General features: G+C 43.3%; 1 protein-coding gene across 6 annotated transcripts in view; it reads right to left on the reverse strand.

Annotated features, from left to right (window-relative positions):
* Positions 1 to 13321, reverse strand: part of SECISBP2 (SECIS binding protein 2) — a 38568-nt gene that overhangs the window by 10962 nt on the left and 14285 nt on the right. For all 6 annotated transcript variants that reach the window (XM_072952672.1, XM_072952670.1, XM_072952668.1 and 3 more), the window contains 2 exons: positions 11586 to 11708; positions 8807 to 8939 (listed from right to left, as the gene is read on the reverse strand). In XM_072952672.1, coding sequence (XP_072808773.1) covers positions 8807 to 8939; positions 11586 to 11708 — 256 coding nt within the window. The remainder of the gene's footprint in view (positions 1 to 8806; positions 8940 to 11585; positions 11709 to 13321) is intronic.

The following is a 13321-nucleotide window of genomic DNA, read 5'->3' on the forward strand; positions in this document are numbered from 1 at the left end:
TTTTTTTATTCGTCTTTTTTTCAAATTGAAGTCTAGTCAGTTTACAATCAATTTCTGGTGCACAGCACAATGCTTCAGTCGTACATGCATATACATACATTCGTTTTCATTTTCTTTTTGACCATAAGCTACAAGATAGCAAATACAGTACCCTGTGCTACACAGTATAAACTTGTTTATCTATTTTACATATACCAGTATCTGCAAATCTGAACCCCAGTTTATCCCTTCCCAACCCCCTTTCCCCCCAGTAGCCGTAAGTTTCTCTACTATGTCTGAGTCTGTGTCTGTTTTGGACATACGTTTGTCCTTTTTTTTTTTTAAGATTCCACAAATGAGTGATACGTGGCATTTTTCTGTCTCTTTCTGGCTTACTTCACTTAGAATGACAATCTCCAGGGCCATCCATGTTGCTACAAATGGCATTATTTTATTATTGTTTATGGCTGAGTAGTATTCCATTGAATAAATACACCACAGCTTCGTTATCCATTTTTCTGTCGATGGACATTTAGGCTGTTTCTGTGTCTTGGCTGTTGTAAACAGTGCTGCTATGAACATGGGGTGTAAAAGATGCCTCTTTTAAGTAAGTCTCTCCACCATATTCAGTTGACGCCACCTTTGCAGAAGTCAGCTGTTGGTTTCCTTAGGCATATCGTCTGCCTTCTAAGAGTCTAATAATATTTCAAACTGATTCTCTTGTGTTTTCTGGACATAAACACAGTTTTCTAAGTTCCCGCACACACAAGCCCTCCTCGGGGTCAGGACATGAACGCGATCACTACTCGTGCTTCCGCATCCTGCCGTTCTGCTCTACTCCCCACCTTGTTCCTGGTCCAAAAATAGTTCATTGGTGCAGACTTTCCCCCTGCTTTTTAATTAGGAAAGTTTCCAAACACACACCAAACAAAAGAGAATGTATAACAACAAACCCACATAATTCACTGTCCAGCTGCAACAATTATCAGTATTTTTCCAAACATACTTTACCCACCCTCCTTAATTTTGGAATGTTTTTAAAGTGCCGTGTAGACACAGGGGTAACTCCTGGAAAGGCAAGCCAAAAATAAATAAATAAATAAAAACCAGCAAAAAAAAGAAAAAAGTGAGCAGAGACATCAGCACCCACGCCGTGGGGAAGACAGCCACCAGATTCAGACAAGAGCAGTCTCTTAAAAACAAACAAACAAAAAACAGTAACAACAAAAACCAAACCCATCAACGTCACTACTCTCGGAAGAAAAAATCAAATTCAGAGCTGCTACAAGACATTAACCAAAATATTTAATGAGAAGTCTTGAGACTTTCAAAGAAACAACAAAGTGTGACCCATCCTATACTGTGGCACATACACAAAAGAATTATTTATCAAGAAAAAAATGAATTACAAAGCCACAGAAAGACACTGATTAATCTTAAATGCATCTTGCTATGTGAAAAAGCAACCAGTCCGAAAAGCTAGATACTTTACCACTGAATTACATAATATTACAGAAAAGGCAAATATTAAAGATGCCCAACAGATCAGTGGTCGCCAGGAGTTGTGTTGGGAGCACTGCAAAGATTAAGCACAGGAAATTTTAATGCAGTGAAATTATTCTGTAAAATACTGTAATGGTGAATTTAATACATCTGCCAAAATGCTTAGAATACACAGAACTTTACAGCAAAAATTAAATTTTAACATGTACAATTCAAAAAATATTTACATGTAGAGCATTTCCAGATGCAAGGAAGACTGTGACAAACAAACTAAATGTACTGTAATGTAAGAAATGAATCTGTCAGCTTCTGCTCACCTGAAAATATCATTGCTTTTACTTTCTGTCTTGAAAATGGTTTTGATCAGTCTGAAATTTTAGATTGATTGAAATGTCTCAACATCATCTTCTGATTTTCAAGTTAATACTGAGGATTGTATTATCAGTCTAACTATGTCTACTTGGTACATGACCTCCCCTTATTAAATATTAAAATATCCTTTTGTTTCTGAATTGTTGAGCTATTATATATATATTGCTAACATTAAAGATAATTTCTTTAACTTAAAAAAAAAAAAGTGTGACCCATCCTAAGAAAACAGGAACTGTCTGAGCGTCTGCAGCTTTGGCACACAGCAGATCAAAACTTCAAGGGAACTGTGAGAACAGGTGTAAACACAGTATTTCAATAAACATAAATTATAAAGAAGAGGCCCAGCAGCAGATCTGAGATGGAATAAGTATCAGCAAACCTGAAGATAAATCAACAGAAACTACTCAACTGAAAGAAAAGATTTTTAAAAACTGCAAACAAATGAACAGAGCCATGGGAGACCTGTGGAGCAACAACACACACAGCAGCATACATACAACGGGAGTGCCAGGAGAGGAGAGGACAGACAAGAAAAATATTTTGAAGAAATAATTTCTCAATTCCCCAAATTTGATGAAAATTTTAATCTGTAGAGCCAAAATAGTATCAATATTATCCAGCAAAGGTATTGTTGAGAAATCCACACCTGGACACATTACAGTCGAAGTGCTGAAGGTCAAAGCCAAAAGAAACTATGGAAGCAGCAAGGGAAAAACCACCCATCACAGAAAGTGGAACAAGAACACGTATCACTTACTGCCTCTCAGGCGACAGGAGGGCAGCGGAATGACATTCAAAGTCCCGGGGGAAAACTGTCAACCAAGAATCCTATATCCAGCAAAACTGAGCTTCAGAAACAAAGAATGTAAAATAACGATGTTCTCAGCTAAACAAAGACAGAGAACTCATTGCTTAGCAGTTTCTGGACGTTGAAGGAGGCCCATGAGTAGAAATACTGAAGAAAGTGACACCAGAAGGTAACTGAATCCAGACAAATAAATAACGAACATAAAAACTTACAAGCGTAAAACTGGTAAATACAGATTTTTCTCCCCTCATTTCTTCTGTTAACTTCTTTAAAAGATACAGCTGCATAAAGCAGTAATTACAACAGTGTACTGTTTGATTTATAACATACGTCTGTGTACCATACATGACAACCACAGCCCAAAGAGAGAAAACAGTTATACTGGGATAAAGTTTCTTCAAAATACAAAATATAAAGTATGAAAGATGCATACTGTAATTCCCAGAGCAGCCACTTCACTTGTTTATAAGCAACCACTTATTCCCTAATTTTTAAGAAAATTAATTTTTTTAAAGGGAAAAAATCAAGAATGGACTCCAAATGGTACTCTAAGTATACTTACTAAACGTAACAGAAAACACCTGAGGATAAACAGAGGAACACATAAAACGTGACAGTATCAGAAAAGGCCGACAGCAGTCACCACCCAACCACAGTAACAGCCACATCGAACGTGAGTGGACAGAACACCCCGTTCAACAGACAGAGCCTGTCAGCCTGGATGAGAGGAAGATGCTATGCTGTCTACAGGGACGCATCTCAGATTAGACACACTGTCTGCTAAGTGGCGGGTCCACTCTTCCTCACGCTGATGGCAAAAGCATTCGCTTCCTCATTAACCTGATCAGCCCGCTGGCGAGGCCCGATTCGAGCTCCAGAACAGAAACAAGCCTCCAAAGTCCTTTGAGTTCTGTTCTGGCGAGAAAGCTCCGCACGAGGGTGTTTGGTCCTGGCACATCTTAAAGTAAAGAGGAGCCCTAAATTCCTCTCGGCTCATTTTTACTCTTCCTGGTAAGAATGGCTCCACTAGTGACGTCAAAAAGAAAGGCGATGAGCACGCTAGCGTTTGGGCATTCCTGGGACCTGCGTTCAAAATGTCATTTCAATACTACCAAATCCCAACCTCACAATCCAACAACCTCAAGCTACTTAAAAATAGCATCTGACTGAGGGCCCTCTTTGCCAAGCTGCTTACTTCCGTCACCATCTGCCTGAGAGGTCCACCCCACACCCAGATGCACGAGGGCCACCTCGCGTCGCCTCAGAGGTGGTGCCTTCCCTTCTCCTGCTTTCACCTCTGACAGGAGGTCTGGAACAGCCAGCGCTGCCTACACACTTCCCTGCAGGCTCCCCAAGAAGCTACATTCTTCAGAAACAGAGCACCTTCCAGATTTCTCTGGAAAGGCAAGCACTGCAGGCCTTCACCAAACGGGACGAGCTACGAGAAGCAACTCTGTGGGGAGACTGTCTCAGGGGCCTGTGGCCCCAAGCTTTGACGTATACGTAAGAACTACCCAGATACGTGATCTACGAAGCTGTGGGTCCTGAAGACATTAAATTACTGAAATCACTGAGACTGTCACGGAAATTTAAATACAGACTGGATACAAGATGCTAACAAGAAAAAATATGGGAGGATGGCAGAGTGGTTTGGTTAAAAATTAAATCACCATCAGTTAGAGATACTGACCGAGGTATTAACAGATTAAACGGCATGGTGTCTACAAGCTGCTTTAAAACACTTCAGGAAAAAGAGCAGGGCGACAGGTGCGACAAGACTGGCAGAACGCTGCTGCCTGCGGGAGCTGGGTGACGGGTGCATCGGGCGAGGGTCATCACAGTCTCTACTTTTGATTATGTTTTACACTTGCTACAAGAAAAAGTGAAAAACAGACAAAAAACAAAAAGTCCCATGGTGTGCTTGTTGAAAGCACCTGTTCGCTGGCCCCACACCAAGCGCCTCCCGTGCACCACGTCTGAGCCGCTCCCAGAGCCCTCGTGTCCAGCGTGCCCCCCCCGGCAGCGCCACCACTGGCGGTCCCGGGAGGACGGCACCAAGAAGAAACACCGGGTTCAGGGACACACAGTCGACCGGCACCTCGGCCACTGTACTCTGGCGAAATTAACTGCATTCAGACACTGTAAGTGTGTACTCTGGGCTTTTAATAAAGGTCACTACCAAACTGTCACGAAAACTTACTTCTGCTGTAGCCGTAAGAAAGCTATTTAGAAAAATGCTGACTAGATCACTCAGCACCCCGTATAAAATGATTCAGCGTTAAGAGTTTTCAGCTTCAAAAAAATCCCACCTCGACCCCCATCAGAACGGCTAAAACTAAGACCAACAACATCACATGAGAACGTGGAACTAAGAGACCTGTCATACATGACTGGTGAGTGTAACACAGTATACAAGCAGCCTGAAGACCGGCCTGGCAAATTTACAAACTAAATACATCCCTACCAGATGGCCCAGCAATTCCACTCTCCCAAGAGAATTAAAAACAGATACTCAAGAGAATCGTACACGAATATTCGTAACAGCATCAGCCACAACAGCCAAAAGGTGGAAACAACCTAAATGTTCACCAACGAGGGATGAACAAATTGCGGTCAACAGAATACGATTCAGCCATAAAAACTGGTGAAATACTGATACACACGGATGAACATCAAAGACATCATCCTAAGTGAAGGCAAACTGACACAAACGGTCACAAATTGTGCGACTCCATCTATACAAAATGTCAGAGTGAGGTCAATCCACAGGAGCTGTCAGGAGCTGGGGAAAGGCGTGCAGCGGGGAGCTTAACGGGCAGGAATCTCCTTGGGGGTGATAGAAACGTCAGCAAGCAGACAGGTGATGGCTACACAACTCTCTGGATGTACTAAACCCCACTAACTGGACAGGGTAAAATGGTTCACGTTATGTTACGTGAATTCCACCTCAAGAAAAGCCAAAAAGGAACTGCTGACATACATACCTAAGTCGGCCACAGAAATTCTGTCGAGTGAAAGAAACCTTACGCAAAGGAGCAAATACTAAGATTCGTAAGACACACGAAGTTCTAGGGCACGAAAAACTGGTCTATGGCAGAAAAAAAATCAGAACCACCCCAGGTGCGTGGGGGCAGCAGCAGGGACCGACTGGGCTGGCGAGGTGCTGAGGAAAATGTCCACACAGCGAGGAGTCTGGGTAACACTTACATCTTTGCCAAAACTGAACTGTGCACTTAAGAACTGTGCACGTCACTATACGCATGTTTTTACCTCCAAAGGGAAAAAAGAGCCATAAAACCAATACTGAACTCTAGTTAATGGCGTGAACGCTGTAACACTTGGGGGTAACATACCCTGATGTCTGCAACTTACTTTGAGCAGGGAAGAAAAAAAAAAAAGAGGGATAGCTCAGGGCCAGGAAACTTTTCCTTAAAGGGCCAGAGAGTAACATTTAAGGCTAATGAGCGTATGCGTGTCGCAATTCTCAACTGAAATTATAGCTCAAAAGCAGCCACAGAGAACACTTACATGAATGGGTGTTGCTGCGTTCTAATAAAACTGTACAAGTGGCCAGCAGGCCGTAGTGTGCTGACCTTTGGGAAAGTTGTGTGATTGAAAAAGTTAGGGAACAACTGTCCAACCTAGGTGGTGAGTACCGGGGTGCTCACTGCAGGATTTACTCAGCTTTCTCAGGTGTCTTAAATTTTTCAGAAGAAAAAGACCCTCCCTCCCTACCCACAAGTGATGCTCATCCTTTCTGGGATTACTGCCGTAGCGAAGTCACCATGAGTCACCCCCATGCGGACTGGGGTATTCACAGGTACAATGACACGATGTCCACAAACTGCTTTAAAATGCAAAAAATAAAAGAAGTAAGCTTCTTTACTATTCCCTTGGGTACCTATTTTTTTTATTTTTTTAAGTAAGTTAACTGCCTCAGAAGAAAGAAACGTATTTAAAAGACTACGGTGGCAAATGTGCATTATTTCTCTGTATGACATACTGCCAGTTTTAACTGTCTCAGCTCTAAGAGATGCTTCAGAGGAGCGAATGACAGCTTCGGTACCGAGCCATCACTGCCACCAGAGGCGTTCCCATGGACAGGCAGGTACTCCATCTCTATCAGACGCAGCCTCCTAACCTGTATCGGGCACTTACGTTACCATTAGGTTCTCAGGTACACCATGCCATCATATCGAAAGGAAAACCCAACTTTTGGCAAGATCTGTTTCTTAAAATCACTATACTTAAGTAACTTCCAAACTTTCTGTGGTAGAATATATGTAACATAAAATCTGCTACTTTAACCATTCCTAACCGCACAATTCAGTGGCAGCAATTATGTTCAGTGTTGTACAACCACCACACAATCCGCTCCCAAAACTTTTTCATGCCCCAGAATGAAGATTTGTCCCTTAAACAGTAACTCCCCACCCCCTTCAACCCCTGGCAACCTCCAATCTACTGCCTGTCCATGACAGAATTTCCTACCTTTTTAAGGCTGAATATTCCATTATATGCATATGCCACATCTTGTTTACCCATTCTTCTGCTGGCACACATCTGGGCTGTTTCCGCCTTTGGGCTCTCATGAGTAAGGCTGCTATGAACACTGGTGTACAAGTTCTGCGTCTCTGTTTTTAATTCTTCTGGGTACATACAGAGGAGAGGAACTGCCAACAACTCTTTCTTTAGCATCCTGAAGAACTGCCAGACTGCTTTCCAAAGTAATGGCACCACAGAACATTTCCATCAGCAGTGTGTGTACAAGGGTTCCAATTTCTCCAAATCCTCACCAACACTTTTCGTTTTCCATGTTTCTGATTATAGCTACCATAGCTACCACAGCAGGTTTGAAGAACTACCTCAGTGTGGTTCTGACTTGTGTTTCTCAAATGACCAACACTGCTGAGCATCTTTCCATGTTACTGGCCATACGTCTATCTTTACGGATAAATGTCTTTTCAAGAGCTTTGCCCATTTTTTAATGAGTCTTATTGATTTGTAGGAGTTTTTATATATTTGGATACTAAACCCTTGTAATGAGGTGGGAAGCCCCCATAAAAAAGACCAGCAGGACCCCCAGGCAGGGCCACTACTCTCCTGCCAGCACCATCCGGTTCCCTGGCCTGGTGGTTCTATCTCACTCTTTGCCTCTGAAACGGCTAACTTCTAAAAAAGTGGAACTTACCCCTAAAATTCTATTGGTTTCCTGAGCTAACTCCTGATTGGTCCATTTGTAGCGCTTCATTTGCATGGAGCTCACTCCTGATTGGTTATTTCTCTCACTCCTGATTGGTCCATTTCTACAAAGCTTGTTCCTAATTAGTCGACTTTCGTTATACCTGATGCATAAGATGTAGCAAAGTGTAGACTGGCAGCCTATAAAAGCCTGTGTAAACCTACAGATGGGGCCCAGAGCTTGGAGTGTTAGCTCCTCTGGGCCCGCTGGCGTGATAAACCTGAGTTCTCCAACTCTCTGAGTGCTGCTTGGTCTCTCGCCCGGATCCAGGTTGCTGTCACAACTGAGCTGTAACACAGAGCTGTAACACACTTTTCCGCAACAGTAAGACATGTGATTTGCAAATATTTTTTCCCATTCTGTAAGCTGCCTTCTCACTCGCTTGATAATATCCTTTGGTACACAAAAGTTTTTAATTTTGATGAAATCCAGTGTATCTATTTTTGCTTTTGTTGCCTGTGCTCTTTGGTGTCCTAAATAAGGATTCATTATCTAATCCAAGGTCATGAAGATACACCTGTTTTTCTTCTAAGAGTTTTAATTGAAGTTTTAGCTCTTATATTTTAGTCATTGATCCATTTTCAGCTAGTTTTTGTATACGGTGTGAGGTAGGGGGCCCAGCTTCATTTTTTAGCATGTGGAAATCCAGTTGTCCCAGGACCGTTTTTTAAAAGATTGTTCCTTGTCCTTTTTAATTAGCTCAGTAACCCTGTCGAAACTCCACTGGCCATAGATATGTTTTACTTCTGGACTCTCAAGGCTATTCAACTGGTCTCTACCGATCCTTATTACAGCACCACGCTGTTTTGTCATACATAAATCAATTCTGACTACAAGAGAAATCAGTCACAAGACTGTCTGGAAAAGACTTTCAATCATTTGTCTGAAATGAAGACTCTCACCTGAGAACACCACGGGTCTGGAGGACTGCTTTGCATTCTGGGAGTGCTGCTTCTTTTCCAGCGCAGTCAGCATTCCCCCCAAATCCAACTGTACTGGAATCTGGCTCTTCTTTCCACTATTTTTAAAATTATTCTAAGAAGGTCAGAAATCAGAAATTTATTTATAATAGCATATTTTACAACTGTGCTCTTCATCTTATGACAAAGTCACATCATTAAAGGTAAGATGGTACACGTTTAGAGACTATAATAATCTTAACATTTTTAAAAAACTGAAGAAAAACCCAATCAATCCCACTTTACCTGTCAACGTTGCCCTCATGGTTGTTCATCTCCTTTCACAATACTGGTTTATACGAAACCACCTACATTTCTATCTACATCTCCACTGTGAAGAACAGAGTTCATCTACACGTTAGGAGCCAAGGCTTGTACGTTGCATAATCTTTGGCTACACAAGTCTGCATGTGAGGCTAACTGATGGTATCATTGCCTCGTTAGCACCATGCACTTTCCAACTGCCGAAGAGAGACAACCAACTGCCATGAAATCTTGGAGACATGACCATTTACACAAGTGCAACCACATCCAGCAGTATTAAAGTATTAAGCTTAGGCACAAAGTTAGATATACTCTGAACACACGCTACTTCTGGCATCACTGGGATCTGGATCTTGAGACCGTACAAAGGCTGCACGTGCACGCTGCCTTCTGTGCGTCTGCACCTCCACTCCTGCCCTCCCACCGCTGTTCTCTTCCCTGGCGCCAAACCCCCACCGGGAGGGGGCTCACGGCAAAGGGCGAGGGCCACGCGCAGCACAGGCCGCTACACAACACCTCTGTGCGGGGGGAAGAGGACCAAATTACAAAATATGAACACAAAGTTACCGGGGTCTAGAACTGTACTTTTCACAAACGTGAAACTTGTTACCCCACTGTGAAAGGCAAAAGGACAACGAACATGCCCAGAGCTTGCACGTTCTCCATCTGGATCACGAACTACAAGTTCATTCCCGGATCCAAGAGCTGTGTCTTCCTCTGATCCTGACGACTCAGAGCGAGATGCTCGTGGCCCTTTCCCCCCCAGTCAGACATCGCTGCCTCAGAAGGGAGCTGTTTCTTGGATAAACTAAGCCAACCTTTCCTCTTTAAACTGAACTTAGACAGGCGGTCTGTGGTTCGTCTGTGGTTCCCTCCCTTCTCTATACAGCCATGGCAGCTACCAGCGGCCTTATTACAAAAGTGACAGAGCGGTTTCAGGGTCAGGGACACTGCTTCAACACACCACATGCAGTTCAAGGAAGGAACGAACCAAAACAAAACCACGTGTCTCCCACACAAAGAGGTCTGGAGGGTTTAGTTTAGCAAGAAACGTTACGCCTGAAGCAGTTGTGGTTTCAGCCTAAACATGACCTGTGGCTGCTGCTTAGACTGAACTCTCGGGGACTCTGCTCTGTCTCTTCTTTCAGATGCAGCTGCCAGACTGGGGAGCTCCTCGGCACCCTAAGTGGAGCACACGCCTTCAGCGCCTCGGGAACCACGAGAACCAAGTACGCGCAACTACAACCTCTCCCTCGCTTGTACGTTCCTTCTGTAATCATCTCCCATGAAAGCACTCAAAGGTGTCATAAAACAGTGAGAAAACAAAAAGAAAGCCCTGTAACGTAAGTGCTTCGGCTTTATTCTACTCTCAGAACAAATTCCGAAGACCGCGGCCCTAATCCCCGCTCCGGGGCCTCAAGGATGTGGGTGCACCGGGCGGTCTACAGAACCACCCCTCAGCACCCTGGCACCCACCCTTCAACTCTGCTTCTCTTTAGAGAAGCCATCAATCTGGACTCAGGAGATGCAAGTGTCCTGTCACATGTGCTGATCCCCGGTTAGAAAAAAGAAACCAGGGAACAGGTCTCTAAACAACTGTTTAAATCATTTAAAAATGTCTTAACGTGCTCCTGTCAACATTTTAGGCACCCTGGAGAAATTATGTGAGAAACGGGGCAGAAACATGAGTTACTTGTTGCCCCAGACAATAATGCTCTACCATGGTCGTGGGTCTTCAAAGAGGCAGTCCCGTTATCCTCAAGGGAATGTTCCAAGAGCCTTGGCAGCCCCCCAAGTCTGTGGGCACACCCTGGGCTTGGCCCTAAGCCAGAGGCCTGGGGAGCGCTGCTGACAGACACTTCCACCCGCACGGAGCCAGGCTGCTGAGTCTGGTCCTGCAGACCCCTGAGAAACAGTCAGAGTTCAGGACAGCCCCTTGGAGGACAGGGACATTCCTGGAGTATCACAGGTAACAACGTCCAGAGTGCTTTCAGATGGTCATGACATTCTCTTCCTGATCAGGGCCCACAACAGATCTACGGTTTTCTAAACACATCATACCAAGACTTCTGGACAGAAAAGGAGGCCCTGCAGAAGCCAGCATGCCAAAGCAAGGGAAGAACAAGTCAAGAAGATACTCACAAGGAGTATGTATCAGTAGTATGGCATACACACCATGACATTTTAATACAAGCAGTTTTGTCTCTAGGCCACTCACTCACTCACTCATTCATTCAAATGTTTACTGAGTGCCCACTACGAGACGGGCACTGTGCTGGGACGCCAAAGTGAGGAAGTGGAGAAAATGGGTGACAAGTACTTTCTTTAGCACTGGGAAAACAATTACTAAAGAACATGTTGGAGAATTTTCACTTAGGCAACCAGCAGGAACCCGTATTTCTATTAAGGAAGACCCATTTATTACACCATACAAGCTGAGTAATAAACATAAATGTACCTCAATCCTTGGTGGCTCCTGAACTGTCAGGACTTCGTATTTCGATTTAGACTTTTCCTTCTTTTTCTTATTCCTTCTTGAGGCTTCGTTTTGCTCAGGATCGCCACCTTGTGATGCTTTGGACTAGAACAAAAAACAGCAAAAATCATGGGTTTTTAAGACACTCAGTAACTGTTTAATTCCACATACAGGAATAAAATTAAGACATCAAGTTGCACAACCACATGGCAATTTTACTCAGAGCTACTCCCTTTTTTCCCAAATAGCCAGCATTTGGTTAAATGATTTTGAAGGAAAAAAATCCACTGAAACAGCCGTCACGTCCAACTACCTTGGAACTGACAGACTCGGACATAACACTAGTTTTCAACTTGAGGTCATGTTAATGACTCTTACACTAATAGCAACTTGAAGTCCTTTCGTAAATCCAGGTGTGCCGTTTCTATCACCACAGCCCAGGGGTTCCTGAACTTGACCGTACGTTGCAATCACCCGTGGAACCTTCAAATCAGACATGCGTTTGGGCTCATCCCAGACCTGCTGGATTTGACCGCATCGCTTCCACTCTCCCTGGCCTCAGTCCCCTGGCCTTTCCTCAATCACGTCAAGCACGCTTTGGCCTCAGGCCCTTTTTTTCTTTTTTTTTAAATGAAGTACAGTCAGTTACAATGTGTCAATTTCTGGTGTACAGCACAGTGTCCTAGTCATGGATATTCATACATATATTCGTCTTCAGATTCTTTTTCATTAAAGGTTATTACATGATAGGCCTCAGGCTCTTTGCACTTACACCTACACATCTGGATCTCGGCTAAGTCCGTGCCCTCATTTCAGCTCCAGGCACCTCAGCTCTATCTAACCTCTTACTCTCAGTCTTCTCTGGAGCACTGATCACCATCTAACAGGTTCTGTGCTGGTCTCTCACCATGAGAACGGAGGCTTGAAGAGGGTGGGAACTTTATAATGTCTGAGACCTTGTCTAATTCCCAACGGGAACTTACCCTTTAGAGGTAAAAGCCTCGAAGGGTATAGCTCAAGTGGTTTTCAGAGCGCATGCTCAGCACCCAAGAGGTCCCAGGTTCAACCCCTAGTACCTCCTCCAAACAGAAATCAATGAATAACCCTAATTACCTCCCTCTCATAAAACAAACAACACAAGAGGTAAAAGCCTCGATGGCCATTATCTACTAACCTGGCCATGGTATTCTGTTAAGTGAAAAAGGCAACTTTTATGGGTAATGTGCAACAAATTATCGCATTTCTGTTTTTTTAAATAAAAAACTTAACAAAATAAACGTCTTTATTTGTTTATTGCATATTACATTTATTTGTTTATATGTTTACTATGTTTGTTGAGACTGTTAATGGAGGCTTCCTGAAGGGTGGGAACCAAAGGGGTACGGGAAAACGACCTTTTCCATAATTAGATCCTTGTAGTATTTCGTGTGTCACTTCAGTAATAAAAATTTACAAGACAAAGTTTTAGAGAGGGGGGAAAAAACATTAGGACCATAATGCAAAGCCATCTGGGTTATAAGATTAGGGAGATCTTTATTTTCTCATCTTTTTTTGGAACTTCTCTACAATAAACTTTTCTTACACCTCTAATTAAAAAGTAATTTTTCAAAAGATGCTGGGAACATAAAGCAAAGTCGGTTAATTCTTAGAGTGCTGAATGCACATTAGGAAAACAGGTTCAGATGGTGACTTGGTGGCCACAGGGAAGAACCAGCCAG

The sequence above is a fragment of the Vicugna pacos genome, chromosome 31 (assembly GCF_048564905.1).
Source record: "Vicugna pacos chromosome 31, VicPac4, whole genome shotgun sequence".
Classification (NCBI taxonomy): Eukaryota; Metazoa; Chordata; class Mammalia; order Artiodactyla; family Camelidae; genus Vicugna; species Vicugna pacos.